At 43.7% G+C, this 27704-nt stretch overlaps 1 protein-coding gene and 1 long non-coding RNA gene across 19 annotated transcripts in view; one reads left to right on the top strand and one right to left on the bottom strand.

The window, feature by feature from the left end:
* PLCB4 (phospholipase C beta 4) overlaps positions 1–11192 on the top strand; it is a 325436-nt gene extending 314244 nt beyond the window's left edge. For 15 of the 17 annotated variants that reach the window (XM_073339654.1, XM_073339656.1, XM_073339649.1 and 12 more), the window contains 4 exons: positions 3816–3873; positions 4498–4584; positions 6614–6650; positions 9944–11192. In XM_073339654.1, the coding sequence (XP_073195755.1) occupies positions 3816–3873; positions 4498–4584; positions 6614–6650; positions 9944–10032 (271 nt within the window). In that variant the 3' untranslated portion in view covers positions 10033–11192. The remainder of the gene's footprint in view (positions 1–3815; positions 3874–4497; positions 4585–6613; positions 6651–9943) is intronic. The other 2 variants (XM_073339653.1, XM_073339655.1) reach the window with 1 other exon arrangement.
* On the bottom strand, positions 269–27393 carry LOC140909703 (uncharacterized). 2 transcript variants are annotated; one of them, XR_012158332.1, is made up of 4 exons: positions 27158–27393; positions 14075–14294; positions 13226–13341; positions 269–800 (listed from the first exon to the last, which is right to left on the bottom strand). It is a non-coding gene; the product is annotated as an uncharacterized lncRNA (long non-coding RNA). The 2 variants fall into 2 exon arrangements; XR_012158331.1 differs by having other exon boundaries at positions 14075–14289.
* Positions 27394–27704: the final 311 nt, after the last annotated feature.

Here is a 27704-nt window from a genome sequence, read left to right as displayed (position 1 = left end):
TTAAGGAAGGCTAATCAGGGCACCTGAGCTTTAAAAAGTTCACTTCAGTTTGTGGTGTGCGTGGGAGGAGCTGTGAGCAAGAGGCACTAGGAGCTGAGAGTGAGAACGCGGACTGTTGGAGGACTGAGGTGTACAAGCTTTATCAGATACCAGGAGGAAGGTCCCATGGTGAGGATAAAGAAGGTGTTGGGAGGAGGCCATTGGGAAGTAGCCCAGGGAGTTGTAGCTGTTGCATAGCCATTCCAGGAGGCACTCTAAACAGCTGCATTCCACAGGGCCCTGGGCTGGAACCCGGAGTAGAGGGCGGGCCCGGGTTCCCCCCAAATCCTCCCAACTCCTGGTCAGACACAGGAGGAGTCGACCTGGACTGTGGGTTCAGAAAAACGGTCAAGCTGAGGGCTGCCGTGAAGCTCCAAGGCGAGCAAATCTATCAATAAACACAAGACCCACCACGGTAGAGCAGGAATTTTGTCACACTATAAAATATGGAAAATAGATCCTGTCAAACTAACTTTATCTTTTTCTGATGAGATTACAAGTCTGGTTGATAAAGTAATAGTGTTGACATAATAGGCTTCTGTAAAGCATTTGACTTGGTACTGCATGACATTTTGATTAAAAAAAACTAGAACAATATAAAGTGTTACATGGCACACATTAAATGGATTAAAAATTGGCTAAATGGTAGGTCTCAAAATGCAACTATAAACAGGGAATCCTCATTGAGTGGGTCTGTTTCCAGTGGAGTCCCGCAGGGATCGGTTCTTGGCCCTACGTTATTTAACATCTTTATCAATGACCTAGAAGAAAACAAAACATCATCACTAATAAAGTTTGCAAATGACAAAAAATTGGGGGAGTGGTAAATAAGGAAGAAGACACATCAATGACTCAGACTGGGCGCAAGCAAACAATATATGTTTTAATATGGCTAAATGTTGTTGCCTGATTTAAGGGGATGAATGTTATTGTTTAGATAATACGGGCTATAGGCTCGCCAATTAATCGGATCAGATGATAAGATTCTTGTCCCGGAATCAGGCTGCACAGAGTTTTGCAAGGACCCTTGGGATTTATGACAAGGACTTTCATGCTGAGAGCAAAAATACAGCCTTAAAGACTTGTATTGAGATAAATGGAATAGTAATCAAATGGAAAAATAATCAGAATGAACAAGGAATTAATATTGTTCTGGAGTCACATGTGGTATTATTTACTATAAAGCTTCCTAGATTAACACACTTACACCCTTCCTTGATAACCTGATGGTGAGAGACAAAGAACCAGCCTTGCCTCTGGCATGGCAAAAGACTCTGATAGTCCAGGTTCCTCAGTTCTCAAGTGGAAGATGAAGAATTTAAGAGAAGCAAGAGCGCTAGAAAGCAATAGAAAGACCCAAGAGAAACTAACTTAAAACCTGACCAAAACTGACTAACTGAACATGGTGGTATGTCCCTCTTATGTGCCCACCCTCCATGTCCAAATTTAATTTCCTCACCCACATAATGTCAGGGTATGCTTACTCTATAGCCTGGCATATTCATACATATTTATGACCATTAGCTCATTCTCACATCTGTTATTTCTGGCCTGAACCGGTTTGGTGGTGGTTATTTCCATGTTCTGTGTGGTGTACCTGTTAAGTTTATAAATTTAGGTTTATAGAGGGCAATCAGTCGGCCACTTACCTATGCCAAAGGTCACAAACATGTATGCTAACTTGCCTCAGCTCATCATCACTTCTCTATGTTAAAGGGCACAAACATAACCAGGATAACTTGCTTTAGCTCATCATACAGGATCTGGCGTGTAGGTTCCTTGTGTTACTGCCAAAATACTCAAGTACAAATCTATTATAATAAAACAAACCAATAAGGAAGGATATAATAAAGCAAACAAGCAGGCTAGCCCTATGGGCTACAATGCAAACATATACATCTGGGAACAAAGAATGTAGGCCATGCTTACAGGATGGGGGAACTCTATCCTGGGAAGCAGTAACCCTGAAAAATATTTAGGGAGCACGATTAAGGCTCCGCATCTGTCACGGAGGTCATGGATTCTGTGACTTTCCACCCTCCGTGACTTCTGGAGCGATCAGTGTGGCTGACCCCAGGGCTGCCCAAGCAGGTGGCTCCAGGGCCAGCTGTTCACATGGCCCCGTGGATAGCCGCACTGGCCACTGCTGGAGCAGCTCTGCAGCCAGCCACACCAGCCTGAGTAGCAGCCCCGGGAGCAGCCAGAGCACCCACTGCTCAGCGGCCTCCAGCAGCTGGTGTCGCTGGCCCAGACCCACCCAGCCCCCCACTGAGCAGCAGCCTCTCAGTCCCATCCACCCTGAGCAGTGGCCCCCTGGGGTGCCTCTCCCCCCCTCGAGTAGTGGCCCCCAGGGAAACCCCCCAGCAGCAGCCCCTTTTCCCCCCAAGATTTAGTCAGGGGTATTTATAGTGCAAGTCATGGACAGATCCCGGGATGTGAATTTTTGTTTATTGCCCATGACCTGTCCATGATTTTTACTAAAAATATCCATGATCAAATTGTAGCCTTAATCATGATGACTGATTAGTCATAATGACTGAACATGAGCTCCCAGTGCTATGCTGTGGCCAGAAGAGCTAATGTAATCCTGGGATATGTAGACATGGGAATCTCAAACCGCAGTAGAGAGGTTATTTTACCTCTATATTTGGCAGTGGTACAACCACTGCTGGAATAGTGTGTCCAGTTCTGCTGCCCACCATTCCAGAAGGATGTTGATAAATTGCAGAGGGTTCAGAAAAGAGCCATGAGAATGATTAAAGGATTAGAAAACCTGCCCTATAGTGATAGACTCAGGGAGCTCAATCTATTTAGCTTAATAAAGAGAAGGTTCAGGGATGAGTTCCTTATAGTGGGATCTACATGGGCAACAAACGTTTAATCATAGGCTCCTCAGTCTAGCAGAGAAAGGCATAACACAATGGCTAGAAGTTGAAGCTAGACAAATTCAGACTGAAAGTACAGCATACATTTTTAACAGTGAGAGTGATTAATCACTGGAACTATTTCCCAAGGGTTGTGGTACATTCTCCATCACTCAGAATATTTAAATCAAGATGGGATTTTTTTCTAAACTATCTGCTCTAGGAATTATTTTGGGGAAGTTCTATGGCCTGTGCTATACAGGAAGTCAGACTAGATGAAGACAGTGGTACCTTCTGGCCTTGGAATCTATGAATGGCACTGTGTCAAGCACTCGTTAAAATATCTTTTTATTCTTGATAATCAGTATGATTTTAATAATTGTTAAACACTGTTAGGAGATGGTACATATAAACTATTGCAAATGGATTAATAAAACAAACTCCTCAATTAAATGGATGACTCCACACTGAGGATCAAGACAAACTTAGTTTGCAACAATCTTGATCAGTTTCTTCAAACCCTCTTTGTCACAGCATCCAAGATAGCCAGAAATATTAAATATAATGTAAAGACTTAAAGCCGGAGTAGGGCCTTGCTTTGTAATTAGTCCCACTGACCTCAGTGGAGCTTAGGGTGACCAGATGTCCCAATTTTATAGGGACAGTCCCGATATTTAGGGCTTTTTTTAAATATGAGCTCCTATTCCCCACCCAACCCCCATCCTGATTTTTCACACTTGCTATCTGGTCACCCTAGTGGAGCTACTCACAGTCTATGGTAGTGCATAAAGGGTGGCAAAATAAGCCCCTACATTATTTATCTCCTTATCATTGACTCAGATTTGTGGTTCTGGCTCTTGGACTTTTTAATAAGAAGTCCTCAAGCACAATATCCTTTTTTTATTTATTTAGGCGAGTAAGAGAACTAAACAGCAGCAACACTAAAAAGTTTCTGGAAGAGAGAAAAAGGGTAAGTATAATTTTGATAAGAAATCAAATGTATGTGATTTGTTGGCAGGAACCTCACCTCTTGAGTAATGTACACCCAGCTTCTGCACAGCATTTTGAAAATGTACCTTTCAGTTACTGTAGCTCAGTGACAGCACTGATTTCTACTAACTTGAGAAACTAGAGACTCGGTCATTCTCAAACTGAATTTCAAGGTCTCTCTTCACCAGCAACCTGACCCAGGGTCTACTCCTGAACTTCTAAATTTTGATTGAAATCTGTGGGAATTTTATCTGAATTCACCTTTCCATTTACCTGAATTGAGAATTGGCTCGTAAAATGGATTTTTGTTACTGGTTTCTATCACATACAAGTCAAAATCCTAAGCAGAGTTTAAAATCACATTTAAGTAACATATGCAAAGTACGTATAACTCATTAGTATGATGTTTGAATTAAAATAGCTTTCTGTTGTATATATTTTAGATCGGCTAAACAGTAAAGTGTCCAGAGTGGGGACCATGCCTCCTTCTAATGTTTTGTATTGCACTGTGAACACCAGCCAATAAATAATAATCTTTGGAAATTATTTATCCATAAAAAAAATTGTGATACACGTCACCTGTATTCTCTTCTCTTATTTGTAGCTAGCAATGAAGCAGTCGAAGGAAATGGATCAGCTGAGAAAAATTCAGCTTGAGCATCTAGAAGTCTTGGAGAAGCAGAATGAGCAGGTATTTTATTTAAAGGGGTTACAAGAAACGTGAGTTACTAAATTAAAGGAGAGAAAGAGAGTACAGTTCCATTTGTAGGGTACATCTACACAGTAGCTGGGAGATGGGATTCCCAGCTTGGGCAGTTGTATATCCACTAGCTTTGCTCAAACTAGCACCTGTGGTTGAAGCAGCTTGGGCTAGCCACTGGCATGTGTACACAGGAGGTTCGGTAGAATTGTACTTGAGCAGGTAGCCTGAGCTGCGCCTGGTGCTGCCACAGCCATACTGCAATTTTAGATGCTTGCTTGAGCAGCAGGGCTAGGACGTGTGTGTGTGTGCGCCCACACTGGGAATTGCACCTCCCAGCTGCTGTGCAGACCTACCCCTAGTTCTGCTGAGTGTGAGTCACCGCTGAAATTGGCTCCAAAGAAGCTTTTATTTGTACCCGCTCAGCTTTTTGGGAGTTGAAAATGTAGGCTTGGAAGGACTTCAAAAAGTATGGAGTTCTGACTTGGTTCAGATAACCATCTAAACCTTGGCTGCTTGTCCAAAGCTCATCCTCCAACCTGTTCAAACCTCATGAGACTGGAAGGTTAGGCAGGAAGGCTCCCAGAATTCCAGTACATTCATGGTCAGCCCTGTCTGGAAATACCTCAAAAAAACCTTTTTTCTTCGTGTTTTGGGACTTCTGTTTCCAGTCCTGGATGGAAAATAGGGGTGAAAAAAAATGCTCAAAATATCTCAAAACCGCAAAAGCTTTTGGTGTGGGTCCTAAAAATTGGTGACAGTTCCAGGGTTTTATCAGAACCAGTTTGCCCTTTGCTGGTTAAAATACCATGTTACTTTCTGCTGGTGAAAAGAAGAAAATTTTCTTGAAAACTGGTGATCATCTTTAAAAAAAAAAAATAATCAAATTTTATTCCTGGTGGAAAACTCTTTTCCTGAGTGGTTCCCCCTGCTGAAAGGAGGAGCCAGCAGAGCAATAATTATCATACAAGCTCAATTGCCAGGTGGGCCTCAGTGAAGTAGGAACTCAAGGGTGGACTATGCAAGCACAAACCCAGTAAGGTGAGAGAGAACTGAAGGATGGATGTAGTGGCTGTCACCCTTCCAGGGTTATGAATTTATTTCCTACGTTTTTCACTAAATTTTCCAGAACGTGAACTCTGCTGATAAAGCACATGCACTGTGCTAGAATGACTTCAGGGAGGTATAATGTCCACCCTAGTTGCCACCTCCACCATCTAGCAAAAAATGGTCTGAATCCAGCGATGTCCATCATGTACACACATCCAATCAAAGTGCACAGTGTGAATACATGAGAAAAAAATATGTAATTGTGCTACACTGACTGCAGCATTGCTGCAACCTGATTGGTTCAGACAATTCCCTTGCAGTGTAAATTGTACTAGTTGGTAAAATAATGTATGAAGATATAAAAAGATTAAGGGCCTGATCCAAAGCCTACTTAAGTCAGCGAGAGTCTTTGGATCCAGCACAATATAAAGACAAGGGCCAGGAGTAGGGCTGGGCTTTTAACTTAAACTTTGTAATTCCTTACTTTTGAGTATTTGATTTGTCATTCTTAGAAAGTTCCCTCACTGCTAATTGTTCTGCATGGAATTTATCATGCCGTTATCATAAAAGGCTCTGAGATGGATTCCGGTGTCACGCTTGTTTCCCACTGATGTAACTCCATGACTTCAGTGGATTTACGTGTGAGGAGAATCAGGCCCAGAGCACTGACACCTGGCTAGTGGTCATATGTATTCCAGTTAACTGGATCAAAACTTCTCAAGGTCTTAAATATCCCTTTCATGTCATAATGGTGGAGATACCTTTCATAGCAGATGTACAGTGCAGACTTAAGACACCTATGGGTGGAAACACTCTCTGGCTTAACATATTAGGCACTCACATTTATTAGCCTTTTGTGTTATGTATTCTTTTCTTGCATTCATTCCTCAATCTAACTTCAGTTTTCATTCATTTTATTTGCTTCTTGTTGTATTACTCAATTTTGACATTATTATTTTTGTACAAACAGCTTTTGAAATCCTGTCATGCAGTGTCTCAAACACAAGGTAGGATTGATCTATAATAAGCAAGCTACTATTTCAATATGCTTTTCTTCGAAATTAAATCATTCTCATTGGAGCACTCTTTGTAAATGCAAGCACTGGGAAGTACTATTAACATAATGAACACACTGTTAATAATATTTATGCACACTAAATATTTAGAGTCTGACATAGTAACAGTATTTTTATGCTTTAGCATCTCAGACCCACAGATACATTCTTATAATAACGAGGACAGGAAACTTAAAGAATTATTTGTATTGTTATATTATCAATAGTTAAAGAAAGACATGCTTGAAATTTTAAGAAGCATCTACTGATTAAGGATACTATTTTAGTGTTAACATATATATGACTAACTGCTAATGCTGATAGAGCGACAAAGCCAGATTTTCCACATATATTAGCATAAGAATAATAAAAGTAATGCCACACTAAAAATAGCTAGAAATATATTAGATAGCTAGAAATACTGAAGCTTTTTAGTGGCTAAAGAAAAGAGGCTTCCAGCTATTGTGAATCTGTTAATCACACTATTGTAGCTTTCCTGTTATAGCTTCCTAATAACCATCATTCATATGAACCCCTTCTCTCAACAGCAGTAAAATATTTGTGTTAGGTTTAAACATCCAGTTGTGGAATTTTGCCTGAATTTAGTGACCTGCTTAAATCTTCAGTCGATAATTTACTGGGATCCCATCCTCAAACCCAGTCTATCCACATCTACTGTAACTATACTGAGTTAGAGATAGATATTTACACAAAGAATTAATTTGGCTGGCAGCCAGCACTCTATCCTTGATGCACTCAGTCCTGTGAGGTACTGAGTGCCCTCAAATCCCATTGAAGATGAGGGCACACAGCGTCTTGCAGGATTGAACGCATAGGTCCCATTAACTAGGTGGATTCGTATTGACTCCAAGTACTTACTTCCTCCACAAAGCTCATCTATAATTATCCTGTTCATGTGTTCACTTCAGAATGCAGTGGCTGACCATCAGTTGATAAAAACAGGCCGCTTGGCCATATGGTGTAGGATTATTCTGAACTAAATTCACTTTACAGTTACGCCCTTCTGGCTAAACTAATCTGCAAAACAGTTACAGGGCTTTGCTCATGAGATACAGGATGGTCCAGTGGTAAAACCACTGGCTTAAGACTTGAGAGCCTTGGGTTCAAGTCTCTGCTGTGCCCGAGACTTCCTGTGTGACCATGGGCAAGGACAAGTCACCTCTGGCCTGTCTACATGATCATTTGGTTTGTGGCAAGCTGGGGTGTGAAACTACCCTGCTGTGCTCGAATTGTCTGGGTGGACCCTGCTGAAACCTATTAACAATTCATTAATGTGCTTTGATCTAGTCCTATTTGAAATGAACTAAAGTGCATCAGCAGGGTCCACATGGACACTTAGTCCATGGCAGGCTAGTGTGGGTAGATTGACACCACAGCTTTCTGTGAACTGTATGTTCATGTAGAAAAGCCCTTAGTCTCTCAGTGCATCAGTTCGCCCTCTGTAAAATGGGGATACCGTTACTTCCCTCCTCACTGGGATGTTGGGAGGATGAAGATTGTGAGGCACTCAGGTATTAGGGTATTGGAGACCACAATAACTTCAGTTACTGAGAAATAAATACAAGCTGTGTCAAAGAGTTTGCATTTTAGGTGGAATTTCATTCTCACTTGCAGAATTCACACACTGAGTGAACACAGCAAGTCAGTTCTAGTATTTCAGAAAAGGCTGTACACATGGATTTATTAATGTTATGTTTCCATATTTTCATTTAAAAATTATTTCTTCATTTATTTCAAACTTTAAAGTCATAAGAAGGTAAAGTAGGATTTAAATGCATTTATAATACAGTTGCCTTTGGTATTATCATAATTAGCTGAGTATACAAATGTGATGGTAAGATGCACAGAGCTAACTCTTCAGAAAGGGGTACATCTATAGCTCCTATACAAACCCACATTTACTTTGCAAAATAAGTGTGCATCTAAATGACTTTTTTGGACCTTCATTTGCCCAGTTTTACATCTGGAAATACCTGTTTGCATGCACAGAGTATGTAACTCCCTGAGTAGGAGCTTCTTTATTGATTTAGATAAAAAATGCCTATCCCATGTGGTAGGCACCTTTACAACTTATCAGAATACACAATTCACATAGTAAGGCAAATCCAGCGACCACTCCTCCCTGTATAGCAAAAGCAGAGTGGCCACTCACACTGGGGAAAAGATTGGCAGGTGGGAGACACAATGGTATTTTCAATCTTAAGACATCCCCTATCCTCAGAAGGCTGGCTGTAAAGATAGACTGGACAGCATATGCAGGTGATTTTGGAGCAGGATGGTAAGTGACTTCTGAAATTGAAGGCCCCTCGTGGAAAATGCACAGGTGTAGGTACCTCCCCCCACACTGTGAACTGAGGGGTTTCTAACCCAAGCATCTCGAAACTCAACTTTTGGCAGTACCACATGAGGACAGGGGGTAGCCTCTCAAGTCAGTAGGTCCCAAGCAAGTTAGGGCATTAGAGGGTATGAATAACACCTTTAACTCTATTTACAAACCAAGAATGTGTATTGAAATATATTGCTTAATGAGTGGGCTACTACAATCTGTGCCAGCATCAGTTTCCAGGTGGATTCAAGGTGAAGCCCCATGTAGAGCACACTGCAGTAGCCTAATCTTGAGGCAACAAAAGCCTGGATGCCAGGAGCAAGGGGTACAGCCAAAATAAACAGCTAAAATCACTAAGCTAGATGAAGCCATCTTGGCCACCTTAAGGAAGAGGTCAACAATCTCTGCCATCAGTAAGTCCAATAATCATTCACACCAGTCATTGTCTTTCATTGGCCAGCAGAAAATGGGTCCAGATGACAGGTCGTAACCCTTAGTTTCCCAAGCAACACCACTCCAAACTCAGCTAGGGCTGATATAGTGCGTCTCCAAGCCATTGTCCCATTTCCAGAGGCAGTTCAGTCAGAAACAGCATGATTTTCCTCCATACAATGTGAGGCTTTCAGATACATTTTATCATGTGTGTCTTTGAAAAGTGGCCCATAAATCCTAGGAATGTTGCCTTGTATTTTGTAACTTATAAGTACCAGCAGAAAAACAACAGCCATGTTTGAAAATATGCAGATTTTTTCTGAGAGGGGGAGAATGGTCACGTCCCTCCAGCGTTCATTACATATATTCCACTCAGATACTATTGTGCTGAAAATGTATTTGATTTTGAACACAAGCTTTAGTATGATACTCTATGATGAAACAACATGATTGTTTTGGGTTACAGGCAAAGGAGATGCAGCAGATGGTGAAGCTGGAAGCAGAGATGGACCGCAGGCCAGCAACAGTAGTCTAAAACTACAGCATGCAAACTGAAGCCAGGAAAGCCAGTATCCGTAAAATTCCAACCATCATTGCTGAGGAGGGAAAGTGGGCTTTTTTGCTCTTTTCCATTCTGTTTCAACCAACTGTAGACACAGACCACCACGTCTTAAGGTTTTGCATATTCCTTTTGAGTACTGAAATTCCCTTATTGAGCAAAACACTATTAAAAAGAGGCACATAACATCTTAAAGCCCAGTCCTGTATTCCCTGCTCAGGAAACCTTCCATTCATCTCAAGGGGTGTTTTTTCCTGTGTCAGGATTGTAGGCTCAGGGCCTTAAAATACAGCACCATGTTTCTTTTATTTTAACATAAGCTCAGATGGGAACACAATCATAATCAAAACAACATGCTATTTACCATTTTTATTCTCATGCTTGGTATGTAATTGGTTTAGCCCCAATCCTGCAAGATGCTGTGAGGTAGGAGGCACTCAGCAACTCCTGCCATCAAGCCTTTTACATGGATCTGCTACTAAATAATAATTTAAAAAATCATCCGCTTCATCTGACAGATGTCTCTTTTGGTGATTTTCTTCCTATTGCGCACACATTTTTGAGCTGCAGAGAATGCATATATTGGAAAGTACAAATATCTGTAAACTCATCAGCAGAATAAATACACTGGGATAACAGTGATTTTGCAAGATATTTCCACATTAAAATGTCTTCAACAAGTGCCATATCAACTTTATCATTCCTGAAAGAAACAGACATCCTGTAAAAGTTCTTGAAATGGTAAACATAGTAGAAATACATTGTTCTGTGCCAAAACTAATCAGTGCTCTAAGGTTAAAGGAATTATGTGTTAGGCACTTTAAGAAAAGTTTACATCATCCATTGCTTGTATAGAAATTGCATTTTGATCTTGTTGCTGCAGATCCCAGATATTATAGTTCATTGTATCTTAAAGATTGTTAAATGACTATTGGCAAAAAGTTTGTAACTGTGAAAATGTAAAAAGTATTTATACACTTCAAATCACAATATTGTAGAAAATCACCTAAATGTTGCCACGTGACAAAATTAGTAAACTGAATTACTAGAAATATGTCTGCATGTGATACAATCACCAGTTATGACTTTAATGCCAACCATATGACCACAGTCATTCTATTAGTCAATAAATACAGATTAAACGTATGTCACCAAATATTATTTGATTAATTCTGAAGACTTTTAGCATAACAAGACCTATATATATATATATGTATATGAATTATGTGGGCATTCTTGATACTTCAAGTTCTAGTTAAAAGAAAAGTACATAACTAATTTAATTTTACACAAAAATATTTATGCAGATTTTCAGAATTTCATATCAGGAATAACCTTTTTATGTCTGTTAGATATGAAAACAATTTGCTACAGTGTTAATTTGCATGTTCTTAAAGCCTACTGTAGTTATACTGCAGAACAATGCATGTAAGCATTCTGCTTGGAGTTTGCCCATGCCCATGCTGCCAATACAAAGGAGACTGCATGGAAAACTGGTAGTTTAGAACAAATCAGATTACTGATTTCATTATACTAAGCACCAATTAAGTTGTTGTATATGCTTGTACAAACCAATTCTACATATTCCTATAAACAAATTAAATGAAGAGAGATTGTTATGGTCAGTTCTGAGATGAAACTTTCAACTTCTCTAATAAAAACGTAAAAATAAATACAATACTCATCAGTGTGATCAATTTATACAAGAGTTTCATGATATCCCTGTTTCAAAATGAAGTGCACAGTGTAAAGTATTCTACCATAAATTCTTGTAAAGGTGCCCATACTATAAACATACTCATACCACTTCTTATTTGTTCAAGGGATTCTTATTTCAGTTATTTTAAAGGTTATGAATACTGGGCTAGCTTCATAAAGGGATTTAGGCACATAAATCCAAAATGTAGATCCTCATGAACCCTACTCAGCAGCTGCCTAACCTATTGGTGCCTAAGTTTCTGCTAGTAAAGTCCCTGTGCACCTATATTTCTGCCGATGGGTGATGTTAGTGCTGCAAAGTGTTGTTAAGACTGCTTAGTTGTTAACGCGGCTAGCGAACAGAGCGTGCAGCATACTGATTCAGCGGACCCCAGTGATGTTCGTAAAGAAAGACCACAGCTTGGTTCAGTGGCAAAGGCCCCATAGGACCCACAGGTAGACTAACACAAGTACACCTGCGACAGTGGTGCCGTTTCAATCAGCATAACATGACACTGTCCCCTAGACCAGCACAAAGCTGCCCCTCCTACGACTGCTCCTTTTACACATTGATGTAAACAAGTTACATATTACACTCCAAATGTTGTTAGTTATCACCCTAAGCCTTGAACCTGCTAGTTCGAACAAAACATCCTTAACTGTTATCCTGTCAACCCCTCCTTATCTTTGAAGGGTCCACGTGTTCTTTTACATCTCTTTGGAATGCGTTGGTGTAGTTACTTGAGAGATCTGTGTGTTTTTTGTACCAGAAGACATCCACATGGCTAGTTAGTGTACAGCAGGCTAGGGCGGAGTAGATTCACACTTCCAGTTTGCCACAAACTAAATGTTTGTCTCAACATGCTCCCAGCCCCCTCTCTTTCTTTGCCAGCTCCATGGGGTTATGTTACAAATATTTACCAGCTACATCCCAGGATATGACTGTTTTGGAAATTTTCCCTACGTGCATAAATGATCATTTGATATGCATTATCATTAGGACTCCAATGCTGGATTTACCACAGTTGCCTTATGTCTGCTTGTATTCATGCTTTAATTCACACCATTCTAGTCAAATCTGTTCTGATGTCATTTTCTTCTATGAAGAGCAGAATTTACTGCCGCTTCTCTTGGCACGGAACGCTCACACCCTTCTTAGAACTGTCTCTCTCTCAGTTCAGGGCAACTGCACCTGTATCCCCCCCTATGGTCTAGTATGGGCGCCTAGCTTCCAGCTCCCCAGCCATTGCGTCTCCTGGGTGGAGATGCATCTCTCTCCCTTCTGACCAGAGTATTTTCAGACTGAACAGTTCCATATCCCCAGCAAGGCAGACTGCCTAAATGGCCAGTATCTGCACTTTGCTTTCTCTTCAGAGACTAGTAACAGAGTAATCACCAACCATTGTTCCCACGCAGCTCTTTCTAAGCAAACGCACATTTGAAGCATTACAGCAACAAAGAATTAAAAACAAGGCATGCTAATAAGCTTACCAGAGATCACTCCCAATGCCAAAAGGGGCTCTGGCGGGTGAGCACTCCTTCACATGCCACACAGGGGTTCTTCTGTGGCTTCAAGTTCATAACTCCACTTTGGGCCTTTGAAGAGACTGTAAACAGGAAATCAATCAGCCAGTGAGTGGGTTTCTGCTCAAGGCGGAGAAGGCCTTGTCTACACTACACATTTGTGTCTACAAAAATCAGTTTTTAAACGATAAAACAGTGAAGGTGTACACATTAAAATGCTCCTCCTGCCAATGTAATTCCCCTGCTATGCTGACATAATAAAACCACTTCACTGAGCAGCACAGAGCTTTTTGCAACATAGTTATAGTAATGCAGCTTCAGCGTAGACACCTCACTAGCTTATGTCACCCTAATTGGCCCCCAGGAGGTGTCCCACAATGCCCACCACTCTGGTCAGCGGTGTGAACTCGGCTGCCCTGATGGCACACAGGTATGCACCCCTCCCGTGTCCGTTTGCTTTACATGCACAGTTCACACAGCATCATCCCAGCTGATCATGCCGGTTTTACACAGCAGATGCACTCCCACGTGGAATATGCCGGAGCTGTTGGATCTGCTGAGTATACGGGGAGGAGGTTGTGCAGTCGCGGTTTTGCACCATCCATAGGAATTCCAGTACATACAGGCTAATTGCTAGTGGCATGCAGGAGAAGGGGGACACAGCAGTATCATGCTAAAAGTCAAGGAGCTGAGGCAGGCAAACCAGAAGGCAAGGGAGGCCAATCATTGTGGTGCGTCGCCAAAGACATGCTGCCTCTAAAAGGAACTGCACGCCATCCTCGGCAGCAACCCCACCACCAAGAGCCCCCAGGATACCTCGGGGGGACTGGAGGCAGCAACCAGCAGCCTCAACGCCGATGAGGAGGTGGAGCTGGAGTATGAAGTGGAGCACACAGCAGGGTCGTCCGGTGGCGCAGTGAGTCGGGACCGCTTTTCCACTCCAGAGAGGTCTCGTCAGTCCCCGCACTACAGGCCTGACGCTCAGAATGCAGAAGAGAGGCGCTCCAGTAAGTGCTCATTTTGCTTTCATACTGCACTTTGAGAGAAGATGGGGCTCTTATGTATGTTGTTATATGGTACAGGAGGGGCAAGGGGCAGAAATTAACAGCAGAGCGTGTCCATCTACGTGGTGGGGCCACGGTGGACAAGTTTGTTAATATACACGGGTACATCCCTGGAATCCTTCATAGTGATCTCTAGAAAATTTTCCTGCAGATAGTCTGTAGTCCTCTGCCGAAGGTTCTTTGGGAGACCTGCCTTGTTTCTCCCCCTGCTGTAGGAAACTTTGCCTCACCACCCAGCAATTATTTCTGCAGACACCAGAGCGACACATTAGTGAGTGGTATACAGAGCCAGTCTGAAGCCACACACATGCAAAAGATGCATCCTGGGTTACCCTTTGGAGTCAGACGTGGGGTTCAATTACCCTGTGGAAAAGGGTACCAAAATTCAGACTAGGCTCCCCAGTCACTTATAGTAATTCCCTTCGCAAACCTTCCTTTGTCCCTTCTTGCCCATTCCCCCTTGCCCATCCCTCCCTCCCCAGGAACTCACCATAACTGGGACTCGTGCTGACCTGTGTGGTAGCCAAGGGACAGTGAGAAAGAGGTGTGTGTAGTTTTTGTGATTCACGGCTGTGAGTGCACTCACAGTACTGTCTCTGTTCATTGTTTCTTTGGTTTCTGCAGATGTGCCCTTGAGAACCCACTCCCCCACACCGGTGGAGCATCTCCATCAGATAAGGCAGAGAACCAGGAGGAATAAGGAGGATATGTTTTGCAAAGTGCTTCAGTCAACAGATGCAGCACATAGCAAAACAAGAGAGTGGAGGGAGACAATTAAGGAAAGACTCAGGCTGGATAGCCTGGAAAGGACACAGGGCCAGGAATGGATGATAAAGCTCCCAGAGGGCCAGATAGAGATGTTCAAGTCCCTCATTAGTCTGCAATCTGAGCATATCTGTGCTTGGCTCCCCCTCCAGCCACTACAGAACTCTAGTCTATGCCCACCCCAAACTCCCCCACCACATTCCTCACGTGTTCCCCGTCCCTCAGAGTACCCCGTGCACTCCACACCTGGAGACCGGTTTTCCTACTAAAGCTGGAGTTACACCCAGCAGTGAGAGCCCTAACTGCGAGACTGTTCCTCATTTTCATGTCCCCTGTTTGACCAAAAGTTTGTGTTTTATCCCATTATTAAACTTGAGTCTCTTGAAATAAAATGAGTCTTTATCTGTGACATATACACATTGCTTAGTACCAACATTAAAACACAATGGCTATAGGTAGGAATATTTGCTCCTTGCAATTAACGCTCAGGAAGTAAGCACTATGGGGTAATTCATGGTGGCAAGTAAACATTGCCTGGCTGAATGCATCACATACAGTAACATTACTGTGAATCATTGTCAAAATGCTCCTTCAAAGCCTCCCGGATTCGAGTAGCCTTCAGCTGCACCCCTCTAATTGCCTTTGTATCTGGCCACTCAAAATCAGCAGCCAGCCGATCAGTCTCAATGGTCCACCCCTGATTTGCAAATATTATGGAGAGTACAGCTGGCCACAATGACAATAGGAATATTTTCCTCACGGAAGTCTAACCAGCCAAAAAGACCACGTCAGCAATCTTATAATCAGCCAAAGGCACATTCAACGGCTAGGTTCCCCATGTAAGGCTTCATGAGCCAGGGGAGCAAGGAGTATGCAAGGTCTCCAAGGATCACTATGGGCATCTGCACATCCCCCAGTGGAATCTTCTGGTGTGGAAAGAAAGTTCCAGTGTGCAGCTTTTTATACAGTCCAGTGTTCCGAAAGATGCATGCATCATGCACCTTCCCTGATGACTTTGCTTTGATATCAGTGAAACTGCCCCAGTGATCCACCAGTGCCTGCAAGACCATGGAGAAGTAGCCCTTTCATTTGATGTATTCCGTCATAAGATTTTTGGAGGCCAAAATAGGGATGTGCATTCCATTTATCACCCGCCACAGCAAGGGAATCCCATTGCTGCAAAGCTATCAATTATCTCCTGGACATTACTGAGAGTCACAGTCCTTCGTAGCATGAGGCCATTAACGGCCCTACACTTTTGCATCACCGCAGCCCCCATGGTGGACTTTCCAACTCCAAACTGATTTGCAACTGACAGGTAGCAGTATGAAGTTGCCAACTTCCACACAGCGATCACCACTCACTTTTCCGCTGCAAGGGCAGCTTTCATTCTGGTGTCCTTGTGTCGCAGTGCTCGGGTAAGCTCCGCACACATTTCCAGGAAGGTGGCTTTGCACATCCAAAAGTTCTGCAGCCACTGCTCGTCATCCCATACCTGCATCGCAGTGCAATCCCACCACACAGTGCTTGTTTCCTGAGCCCACTACCAATGGTCCACCATGGCAAGCTGTCCCATGAATGCCAGCAGAAATCTTGAATTACTTGTTTCCATGGCAGACATCACCAAGTAACTATTTTACAGCTCATGAAATACTGCAAGAGCAGCCGCACTGTGTTCAGAATGGTCAGCAGCTCAGGATCCATGCTGTGAGGCAGAGATGGCAGGCACACAGTTTACAAGGGCTGCTGAAAAACAGCATGAAACAAAGTAGGAAGCCCATGGAATGATGGGACAGAAAGAACTGCATCACGGGATGGCAAGCACATCCACATGATGCACTGCGATCCGTTCCCAGAACTCCCAGCGGCAGAGGATGGGAAATTGCACTGTGCAAGAGCAACAACTGTGGATGTGCTCTGCTGACACAAGGAGCATTGTGTGGACATGCTCCATCAATGTCATTAAAGTGACTTACGATCACTGACATAACTTAAGTCGACTTAACTCTGTAGTGTAGATATGGTCTAACTCTCCTTTCACCTGCAGAGGTGTTAACTGCCCTCTTCAACTTGAATGGTCTCTTAAAACATGCATAACTCTTATGTTCAACAATCTGTTCCACCTTGTATTTAGCTTTGACACTCTGAGTACCTTTCCCAGACCTAAAGAAGAGCGCTGCGTAAGCTCAAAAGTGTGGCTTTCACTCTCAAAAATTGGTCCAATAAAATATTACCTCACCTACCTTGTCTGTCTAATGTCCTGGGACTATCACAGCTACAACTACACTGCAAACATGTGAACTGATGTCAGATCCTTGAAGACTTTAATGAAGCCAAATTCCAGAGAGCCGCAGTACAGATCCAACATGGAGTCTAGTTGCAACTATGTATTTTACCTAGATGGCTTTCCATTGTCAATGTGGTCTCTGTACACACTGGTACTTGTATCTAGACTGCTGAAAGACTGATAAAAGGAAAAACATTTTCACACAGTGCACAAATAGCCTTTGGAACTCACTACCACAAAATATCCTGGAGGCCAAGTCCAAAAAAGATTGGGTGAATATGCAGTTACAATGACAGGGATTAAAAGCAGCAACACCCCCCAAAATAATTTAAAACAGTTTAATTCTCAGGCAATAAGCCCTCCTACAACTGATGGAGATAGGAAGAAACTTTCCTCATAAACCCACTGACAACTTTTCCTGTGCTCTCCTCTGAAGCATTGTTGGAAACAGGATAACAACAATTTGTATTTATATAGTGTCTTAAATATTCAAAGGACCTTGTAATCCCCAAATTACTATTTCCATGTAACTGGTAGGGAAACTGAGGCAGAAAGATTAAAGGTAAGATTTTCGGAATAGTCTATGGGACTTGAGAAGCCTGACCCCCATTTTCAAAACTGACTTAGGGCCAGATTCACAAGGGGAAAGCAAAGCTCAGCATTGCAGTGCCTAACTTTTAGGCACGCAGTGGAACTCACAAACCCAGATCTAGGTGCCCAGGCTCCCTATACAATACATGAGGTGAGTTAGACACCTTAGAATGGGATCCACAAAAGTCAGAGTGGAGAGCCACCTGAGCTAGCCCATAGCCAATACCAAGGAGATGGGTGTGTCCTAAGCCACGTCTCTCAAAGAGAGTTAAGTGCCTGGAGCGGACGGGAGGTGCTCAGCTCTGCTCGGGATTCACAGCCAGCAATGCTCTCCTGGAGTCAGGTACATAAGCCATTTCTTGCAAGAAAGGCAGTGGTAAACCCAATTCTACCAAGAGCTGGGGAGCAAGGATGGCCTCCCCTTTAACCTTTAAGCCACTGGTTAGGGTACTCACTGAGGATGTGGGAGACCCCTGTTCAATTCCTCCCTGTGCCTGATGAGGGGATAGGATTTGAACAGGGGGGGGTCTCCCACTGTACAGATGAGTGCCCCAACCACTGGGCTATGGGCTCTTCTGATGTGGGTTTCTCCCGTCCTGTCAAAGCTGTTCCACTTTGTGTAAATAATTAAATATGCAGTGGGCCAGAGAGCATGTGAGAATGACTCCGTAGTCCACTGCTTAGGGCAGCCACCTAGGAGGTTAAGAGACCGATATTCAAATACTTCTCCTCATCAGGCAGCTGGGAGAAACAAACTGGGGTCTCCCACATTTTGGGTGAGTATCCACATTGGGCTAAAGGTCCTCCTGCTTCCTTCACATTTTGTATAGTCAGGCAACCTCTTAGCACACCTACTGGATCAAGCCTTGTAGGCAAGATAAGTAGGGCAATGCCTATTTTGAGAATCCTGCTGAGGCTTAGGCAACAGATTGGTGTCTGAGCACCTGCCTGAGGCACCAGTGCACATGCCCAGCAGCAGAAACTTAGATGCCTCGGGGACTTTTGCAGCAAACAAATTAGGTGCTTAAGGAATTTAGGTGCCTCCAGAGTTAGGTGGCAGCTGAGCAGTGGTTTTGTGAATGCCAGTGACACCTACATCCATTTGTGAACCTGGCCCAATGCGTCTAAGGCCCTTTCTACGTAACCTAGAGGGACATGTTCAAAATCACAGAAGGGATTTTTCCCCAGATCACGTCTGTGGCAGAGCCTGGATTGGAATTTGAGACTTTTTGACTCCCAACCTTGTGTTCAGTCCATCAGGCTACATTTTCTAACTGGATGGATTCGATGCAAACAGTTTTAAACCCATACTTAGTATTTATAGACTAATTAAAGGATGGTGAGCAAGGGTGATAAAAAGAGGGAGTCAGTCAGTCAACAATGATGTATAGCTCCATAAAAGAAGTCAGCTTTGAAGGATGACAGCACCCCCAAAAATATTAACTTCCCACAATAAGACATGGTTAATTCTAGGTGTGCTTAAGTCATCTATTTCTTTGATAATCTGTTCCATGTTAAATGTAAATTTGAACATAAGATAATATATATTACATATATAATTCACATTTTAGGCTTAAACTGGCATTTTTACTGCCAGAAAATGGTCAATACCTTCTACAACTACCAGAATAACCTATGAAAGGACCTTCTGTTCCTCAACAGCCAAATGATAAAGCAAGTTCACTTTTTCATAATATTATGCCCTGGGCTCTGAGGAGATAAATAACCTTAGTAAAACTCAAAAAAGGGAACAGAGAAAATTTGAGCCAGCTAGGGGCCTAACTACAGTATGATCTCACAATGGAGTAAACCTGGAGTAGCTCCGTTGAAATTAATGGACTTCCCCCACTGCAAATCCAGTATAAATTAAATCAAAATCTGGCCCCAACTCTCTAAAAGCACCTTAGAAATGACACCACCAGACATTAGAGAAAATTTCTCCCCAGGGATGACATGTGGCACGTGCAATTTCAGGCTCATTGCATTTCTTTTGGAAAAGTATGTGAAAATTAGGCTCCAATGAGAACTTAGCTTCAACCTTAACATGGGAGAGATAACAAGTCCCTCGGGCATATGAAAAAGCAGGAATCATAATACTAAAGAGCTTAGTTAGAAAGCTCTTGGGAGCAAAAATGCAACCAAAGAATTTATATACAGTGAAAACTGTTCAAGGTTTGCATGGAGAAGGAGTAAGAATGGGTCCCTGGAGTCGTAACTGAGAGAATAAGCAAAAGCAAGAGCTAGTACATGCAAACAAAACCTGAGGCAGTTTCAATAGCAATTTAATCTGTATAGAGACTGCAGGGACTGGACCTTAACACTAGGACCTGGCAAGTTCCTTGGATAATCAGGGCAGGCAAGGAGGGCTATAGAGGAAAGGGATGTCTTGAGAGGATGCTTTTCTATATGGAAAAACCCTTTTATACTCTGTGCCTTATATGCTATGGGGATTCAAGGGTTATTAGGTCTCACTAAAGCTGTTGGTATGACCACAGATAACCTCAGCTCCCTGATATGAAGTCAGCCTGTGATGAGCCAATGACATTACAATAGTGGCTAATTGTGCCAAGACCATTGGGATGGAAACATTCTGTCCCACAGAGCCCCGTTGCTATGAAGGAGTTGGAGGCTGACTGGGACTGTGCTGTTGAAAGTGAAGGAATGAGGAGGCAAGGAATGAGAGGACTCCACTAACTATGACAATGTGCCGTTTACTGGGGAAAGTCCTGGGGTCTCCAAGGGAAGATCAGGAAGATGGAGGGCCCAAATCAGGACTTGCAGTGACGGCACAAGCTGGGATAGACTGAGAAATAGTCACCCTTCCAAGACCCAGACTTGCTCATTTGAATCCCCGGAGAGTTTATGTCTGCAATTGGAAATAAGATGGAGAAGCCCTCCAATGGGTCTCATTAACACAGCCAGTCTCTGCACAATAAGCCAGTGCAGGATGTTTCTCTGAAGCGTATTATCCAAGACTTAGTTCTACTTTGGATTTAAATGCTCCAGACAATGGGGCTGCCAACTCTTCCCAGGCCCATTTCTCCCACCCCTGGATGGCCATTGCTGAGGCATTCCCCTACGCAAACTCCCTGCAGGGCAGTGCTGGGCTTCTTCACACACACCAAGTGTTCCTTGTCTCTTGTTTTTCATGTCATTCCCAGGGACCACATCCAAGGCCCATTGAAGTGAATGGAAATACTCCTCAGTACAGCTGAATTCCAGGCAGCCATGGGCACTGTTTCACAGCTTGCCTCTTATTCTCCCATTTCCAGTCAGTTCCTCGGCACTGCTCAGAAGCAGTTCTAAGACGGCGCCTGCACGGGCTGTGTTCTCTCTTTCTGGGCATTGATTTTTAAGACAAGAGTACCAATGGCTCCCTGCGCTGATGAGCCACTGAGCCACAGGACGACGAGCAAAGAGCCACAATCAAATTGGCAGGAGTAGCTGAGTGCTACTCTGGTAGGCATTTGGCTGGCAAGAGCTCAGCACCAACAGGTAAGTGGACATTAACTTGAAATGTAACTGAGAACGTAATTTTCTCCCACAGATAAATGGATAATGACTGAAATCGTGCTGACAGTGCAATCAGCTCCCACCAGTAAGTGGACAATGACTCACCCTCTTACAGACAAGCTGCCAGGGAGCCCAGCTCTCTCGGGCAAGTGGACGATGATCCCCACTGTTACAGACAAGTGGCCAAGGAACCAAGCTAAAACGAGCCAGTTGCTGGCAAGCTCCTTGCCTCAAGCCACTGGCCAGTCATGTTTACACCAACCAAGATTTCTCTTCAGTAAGATATCATGGGTCCAAGACAGGGGCTGGGCCCATGTAAACAGACTGGCAGTCACCTGAACCCCAGCTGGAGATAATCCTCAAAGGGGGAGAAAGGTATAAGAAGAGAGAACACCTCTCTCCTCCACGTCTCTCTGCTCATGGCAGCAATAACGCCTGAAGAAACATTGAACTGGGGGAAGGTTCCTGGCCTGGAGGCTTCCAGCCAGTAAAGACTGCAAAGAGCAAGTGGTAAGAAAAAGCTTTCATTTGAATTCATTTAGCTTGCTAAATTTGGTATTCGTTTGCATTTTATCTTTTTATTTTCTTTGTGACCAATTCTGACTTTTTTCTTCATTACTTGTAATCTCTTAAAATCTATCTTTCTGTTGTTAATAAACTTGTTTTACTGTTTTATCTAAACTAGTGTGTTTGGATTGAAGTGTTTGGGGAAACTCCTCTTGGGATAACAAGGTTTCTGCATATCATTTTCCACTGATGAAATGACAAACTTTATATGAGCTTGCATTGTCCAGTAGAGATCTGGGTAGTACTAGACACACATTTTATGGGGAAGGTCTGGGACTGGAAGTGTGGTGGTTATGTCGCCCTCAATGTAATTTATGAGTGGCTGGCCAGAGCATTCAAGGAATTCAGCTGGGAATGACTTTGCCTGCCAGAGACTGTGTATGAACTGGTCAGGAGTGGTGGTTCTCACAGCAAAGCAGTGTAAAAGGCACCCCACATTGGAGAATTGAGGGACACAGCTGTTCAACAGTCCACATTGTACCCTGGGGCATGTCACAAATGGCAATACTGGGTCAAACCAAAGGTCCATCAAGCCCAGTAGCCTGTATTCCGACAGTGGCCAGTGCCAGATGCTTCAGAGGCAATGAACACAGCAATTTTGAGGGATCCATCCCCTGTCATCAACTCCCAGCATCTGGCAGTCACATGTTCTGGGACACCCAGAACATGGTGTTGCATCCTCGAGCATCCTGGCTAATAGCCATTTATGGTGAATTCTCCATGAATTTATCTAATTCTTTTTTTTAACCCATTTATACTTTTGGCCTTCACAACATCCACTGGCAATGAGTTCCACAGTTTGACTATGCAATGTGTGAAAAAGTACCTGTTTTAAACCTGCTGCCTATTAACTTTAGTTTTGGTTTTATACACTGCTATCATATCCCCCGCTCCCCCTCAGTCATCTCTCTTCTAAAATGAACAGTCCCAGTCTTTTTAATCTCTACTGATATGGAAGCTGTTCCATACCCCTAGTCATTTTTGTTGCCTTTCTGTGTACTTTTTCCAATTCTAATATACCTTTTTTGAAATGTGGAACTGCACGCAATCATCAAGATGTGAGCGTATCATGGATTTATATATTTCCTATCTTATTATCAATCCCTTTCCTAATAGTTTCAAACATTGTTCGCTTTTTTAACTGATGCTGCACACTGAGTGGATGTTTTCAGAGAACTGTCCACAATGACTCCAAGATCCCACTCTTCAGTGGTAACAGCTAATTTAGACCCCATCTTTTTGCACATATAGTTGGCATTCTATTTTCCAATGTGCATTAGTTTGCATTTGTCAACATTGAATTTAATCTGCCATTCTGTTGCCCAGTCACCCAGTTTTGTGAGATCCCTTTATAACACTTGGCAGTCAGCTTTGGACTTAACTATTTTGAGTAATTTTATATCATCTGCAAACTTTGCCACCTCGCTGCTTAACCCCTTTTCCAGCTCATTTATGAATTTGTTGAACAGCACTGGTCCCAGTACAGATCCTACTCTTTACCTCTCTCCACTGTGAAAACTGACCCTTTATTCCCACCCTTTGTTTCCTAACTTTTAACCAGTTACTGATCCATGAGAGGGGTTCCCTCTCCTCCCATGACTGTTGACTTTGCTTAAGAGCATTTGGGTCTTCTTCAATAAAACGTTTAATCCTCATTACAACAAATAAATCCTTTTTCCTAACTACCAGTTCTTCCCTCCCCAAAACCAATTCAGACCTTACACAGATAGGTTTGCATTTTCTCCCATTGTTACAGACAGGCTGTGAGTGAGCTCAACTTACACGGGTAAGCAGACAATGACTTCAACTATCATGCACAAGCTTTCCGTGAGCTCAGCTCCTACAGACAACTACAGGTTGAGTTGCCATGATGCTGAGAGTCCAATCAGCTACATCAGGTAAGTGGACAATGATTCCAGCTTTTAAAGACAGGGTGGCAGCAAGCTCAGCTCCCACAGATAAGTGGACATTGATTTGAAATGTTACTGACAATGTAATCCTGTCCCACAGGTAAATGCACAACGACTGAATCACCTTGACGGTGCAATCAATGGACAAGATACTCACTTTTTTAGACAGGCTGCCAGGGAACTCAGCTACCATGGCAAATGGACAATGATCCCCGCAGTTATGGATAAATGCTGAAGTCAGCCAGATGCTGGCAAGCCTCCTGCCTCAAGCCAGCAGCCAGTGATGTTTACATTGATCAAGATTTCTGTTCAGTAAAATGCTGTAAGCCCACAACAGGAACTGGGCCAGCCTGGCAGGCACTGGACAGAGCCTGTCTTTGTCTCTACGAGCCATGGAACGATCAACAACCGACTATAGAGGAAGCCACACTCAAGCTGGCAGGGGTGGTTCCAGCAAGCCCATTTCCAACAGGCAGGGGGCCCTGATAGGCAGGGGAACAAGTTCTGCCTCGATAAATCATTTAATCCTCCCCCCCCAAATAAATAGTTTGCCCTACAAATCAATTCTTCACTTAAATGAATTAATGCTGCTCCCTCCCCAAACCAACTGTCATCTCACGCAGCTAAATTGACATTTCCCCCCCCATTGTTACAGATAGACTACCAGGGAGATCAGCTCCCAGAGCAAGTGGATCTGCATTCTGCTCTCCTATTTTAACGGACAAGCTGCCAGTGATCTCCACTCCTGAGGGCCACCAGGCAATGATCCCCACTGTTACGTATAAGTGGGCAAGGAATCCTGCCAAAACTGGTCGTTTGCTGATGAGTCCCCTCCCTCAAGTCACCAGCCAGTGACTTTACACCAAAACCAAGATAGTTCTTTGGCAAGCTGCTGTCCCACAACAGCAGCTGGGCAGGCACATGAGGGCACCTGACTTTGTCTCTATGGCCATGGAACAATTGGTGATGGACTATGCACCTAGCTCAAAATGGCAGGGATGGTCAAGCATGGCTCTGCTGGGTAGGGTTCTAGCAAGCCCAGTTCTAACAAGCAGGGAATGGGTTCTGTCCAGGTAGATGGCTTAATCCTCCTCCTCCTCCTCCTCCTCCCAATAAATCATTTGCTGTAAAAAGCAGTTCTTCCCCTAAGTCAATTAATTATACCCCCCTGCTCAAAACAACTCACACCTCATGCAGCTAAGTGGACCATGACTTCAACTGTTACAAACAGGTGGACAGGGAGCTCAGCTCCCACAGGTAGGTCGTATGTTGACTTGCAATATTACTGATCTTGTAATCGTCTCCCACAGGTAAAAGGAAAATGAACATATGCTGACAGTGCAATCAGCTCCTACAGGTAAATGACCATTGACTCCCAGTGTTAGTCAGGCTGCCAATGAATTCCACTTCCACAGGTTAATGAACAATGATCCTACTGTCACAGACAGGTTTCTAACGAGTCTGCTTCACTATCAGGGGTGCTCAAACTAGGGGCACTGGGGTGTGATAGCACCTCTGGGCTTGAAGTAGTAACAACAAACAAATACGTGGTTTCTGTTTTCAGCGCTTCCGCTATACAAATTGTTCTAATGCACCTGTTCACCAGGCCTCAAGCCAGTGACAGCTACACCAATCAAAGGTGTCATCCCTTTCAAATCAGTTTCCTGAGGCTCAAGGCAGAGATCATTAGTGACCTAGGATGATCTATTTCAGAGTAGCAGCCGTGTTAGTCTGTATCCACAAAAAGAAAAGGAGTACTTGTGGCACCTCAGAGAATAACAAAATTTATTTATAAATTTGTTAGTCTCTAAGGTGCCACAAGTACTCCTTTTCTTCTTAGGATGATCTAGTGGCTAGAGCCCAGGCTCAAAGAATTTCAAGGATAAGATTCAGAAGGGCAGCAGGTGTGTCTGGTACAGTTCAGGAGTGGGAGAAATAGAATCAGGGAGCAGAGACCCGTTTCAAAGGAATAGTGGATCTTGTTGGGAGTGGGGAGGTGCTGTGCCCATCAGGGAGTAAGGGGAAGAACTGAAAAGGTGGAGTCAGTCTAGTATGTTTTGGAAGAGGAGTCGAGAAGGGACAAGAAGTCGGGGGGGAGAAGGGGATTGGAGAAAATGGGGAGTGGAGCTAGTAGGGAGGGTCCTGTGCAAGGAGGCCATAGGCAGGTCAGATTCACATTGACTGATGTGTTTTTCCTTTTTATGATGTTTTTCTTCAGTAAAGTGCCATGGACTCTCAACAGCAGCTGGCCACCCAGCAGGCACAAGAGAAAGCCAGAAGAGAGGGATCTATAAAACTAATGCCATCTCCTGGAGGAGGAGAGAGAGATAGATGGTGTCTTTTTGGGACTAGGCAAGGCTGTCCAGACAGAGGAAGAGAGAGCAATGTCTGCCCTGCACCAAAGTCTACCCCTGGAGAAAATTCATGTAGTAGTTGGACAGTGTCCTCATGCCAGAAACCTTTGGGGAACTACAAGAGAACTAACATCCAAACCAAACTGTTACAATGGTGCTCAGCAACTTTTGAGAACTTCCAACTGAAACTCTGTCTCTGTGAAAAGAAAAGGAGGACTTGTGGCACCTTAGAGACTAACCAATTTATTAGAGCATAAGCTTTCGTGAGCTACAGCTCACTTCTTCAGATGCATATCGTGGAAACTGCAGCAGGCTTTATATATACACAGAGAATATGAAACAATACCTATTCCCACCCCACTGTCCTGCTGGTAATAGCTTATCTAAAGTGATTTCCAGCACAAATCCAGGTTTTCTCACCCTCCACCCCCCCACACAAATTCACTCTCCTGCTGGTCTCTGTGGTCACTGCACCACCAATTCCCAGCTCCTCATGCCAACAACAACAAAAATTGCAATACTTTGAATATTAAAGCTACTTCGTAAAACAGTTTTCTCTTCAACTACATCTGTTCTTGTTCAACCTGAACTCTTCCCTTTTGCAGGTAGGTGTTAATTTTTGATCTCGGTATCTCAGATACACATGTACCTAAGGTGGCAGAGGTGTGATGTTAAACAGTGTTGTTTAAACTAAAAATCTCGTGCTACATAAGGGAACAAATAAAACATGGTTAACTTTTCTATACAAATGTTTTAACACAGTGTATCTGTTTCATCCAGGATTTGTACTACCCCCTACCCCATGGTATATGAGAGTCTAGCATTGTATAAATCATGTACCCACATACCTGAGCTCTTGCTCTTTTCCCTCTTTTGGGGAGCTGATAAGATTTCTGAGAATCCCATTTCTCTCGTTCTCTTAATTCCTATCCTTCTCTCCCTCTGGGAGCTCTGGCCCAGCCCAGCTCAGCCTGCGAGGAACTGAACTCTCCTTTCTGCAATATGGCTTTTGCTCACCGTGTGGACTGCTTACTCCCCTGACCTCCTTCTTTGTGTAGGTGGCTCCTACTCTGCCCCTCACTCCCTGTTCCTCTGAGCCTGCCCCCCCCACGTTCCACTGAGCCTGCCCCTCACCCCTTCCTGCCTCCCCTGTTCCTCTGGGGCTGCCCCCTCTGCCTGCCCCCCCCGTTCCTCTGCAGCTGCCCCTCCCCCTCGTTCCACTAGGCCTGCCCCTCACCCCTACCTGCCCCCCCGTTCCTCTGGAGCTGCCCCTCCCCCCCTTCCATTGGGCCTGCCCCTCACCCCTACCTGCCCCCCCGTTCCTCTGGAGCTGCCCCTCCTCCCCTTCCATTGGGCCTGCCCCTCACCCCTTCCTGCCCCCCCCGTTCCTCTGGA

Source organism: Lepidochelys kempii, chromosome 3 (assembly GCF_965140265.1).
Source record: "Lepidochelys kempii isolate rLepKem1 chromosome 3, rLepKem1.hap2, whole genome shotgun sequence".
Taxonomy (NCBI): Eukaryota; Metazoa; Chordata; order Testudines; family Cheloniidae; genus Lepidochelys; species Lepidochelys kempii.
The sequence above is the reverse complement of the archived record's forward strand: the minus strand, read 5'-3'. Positions and strand labels throughout refer to the sequence as shown.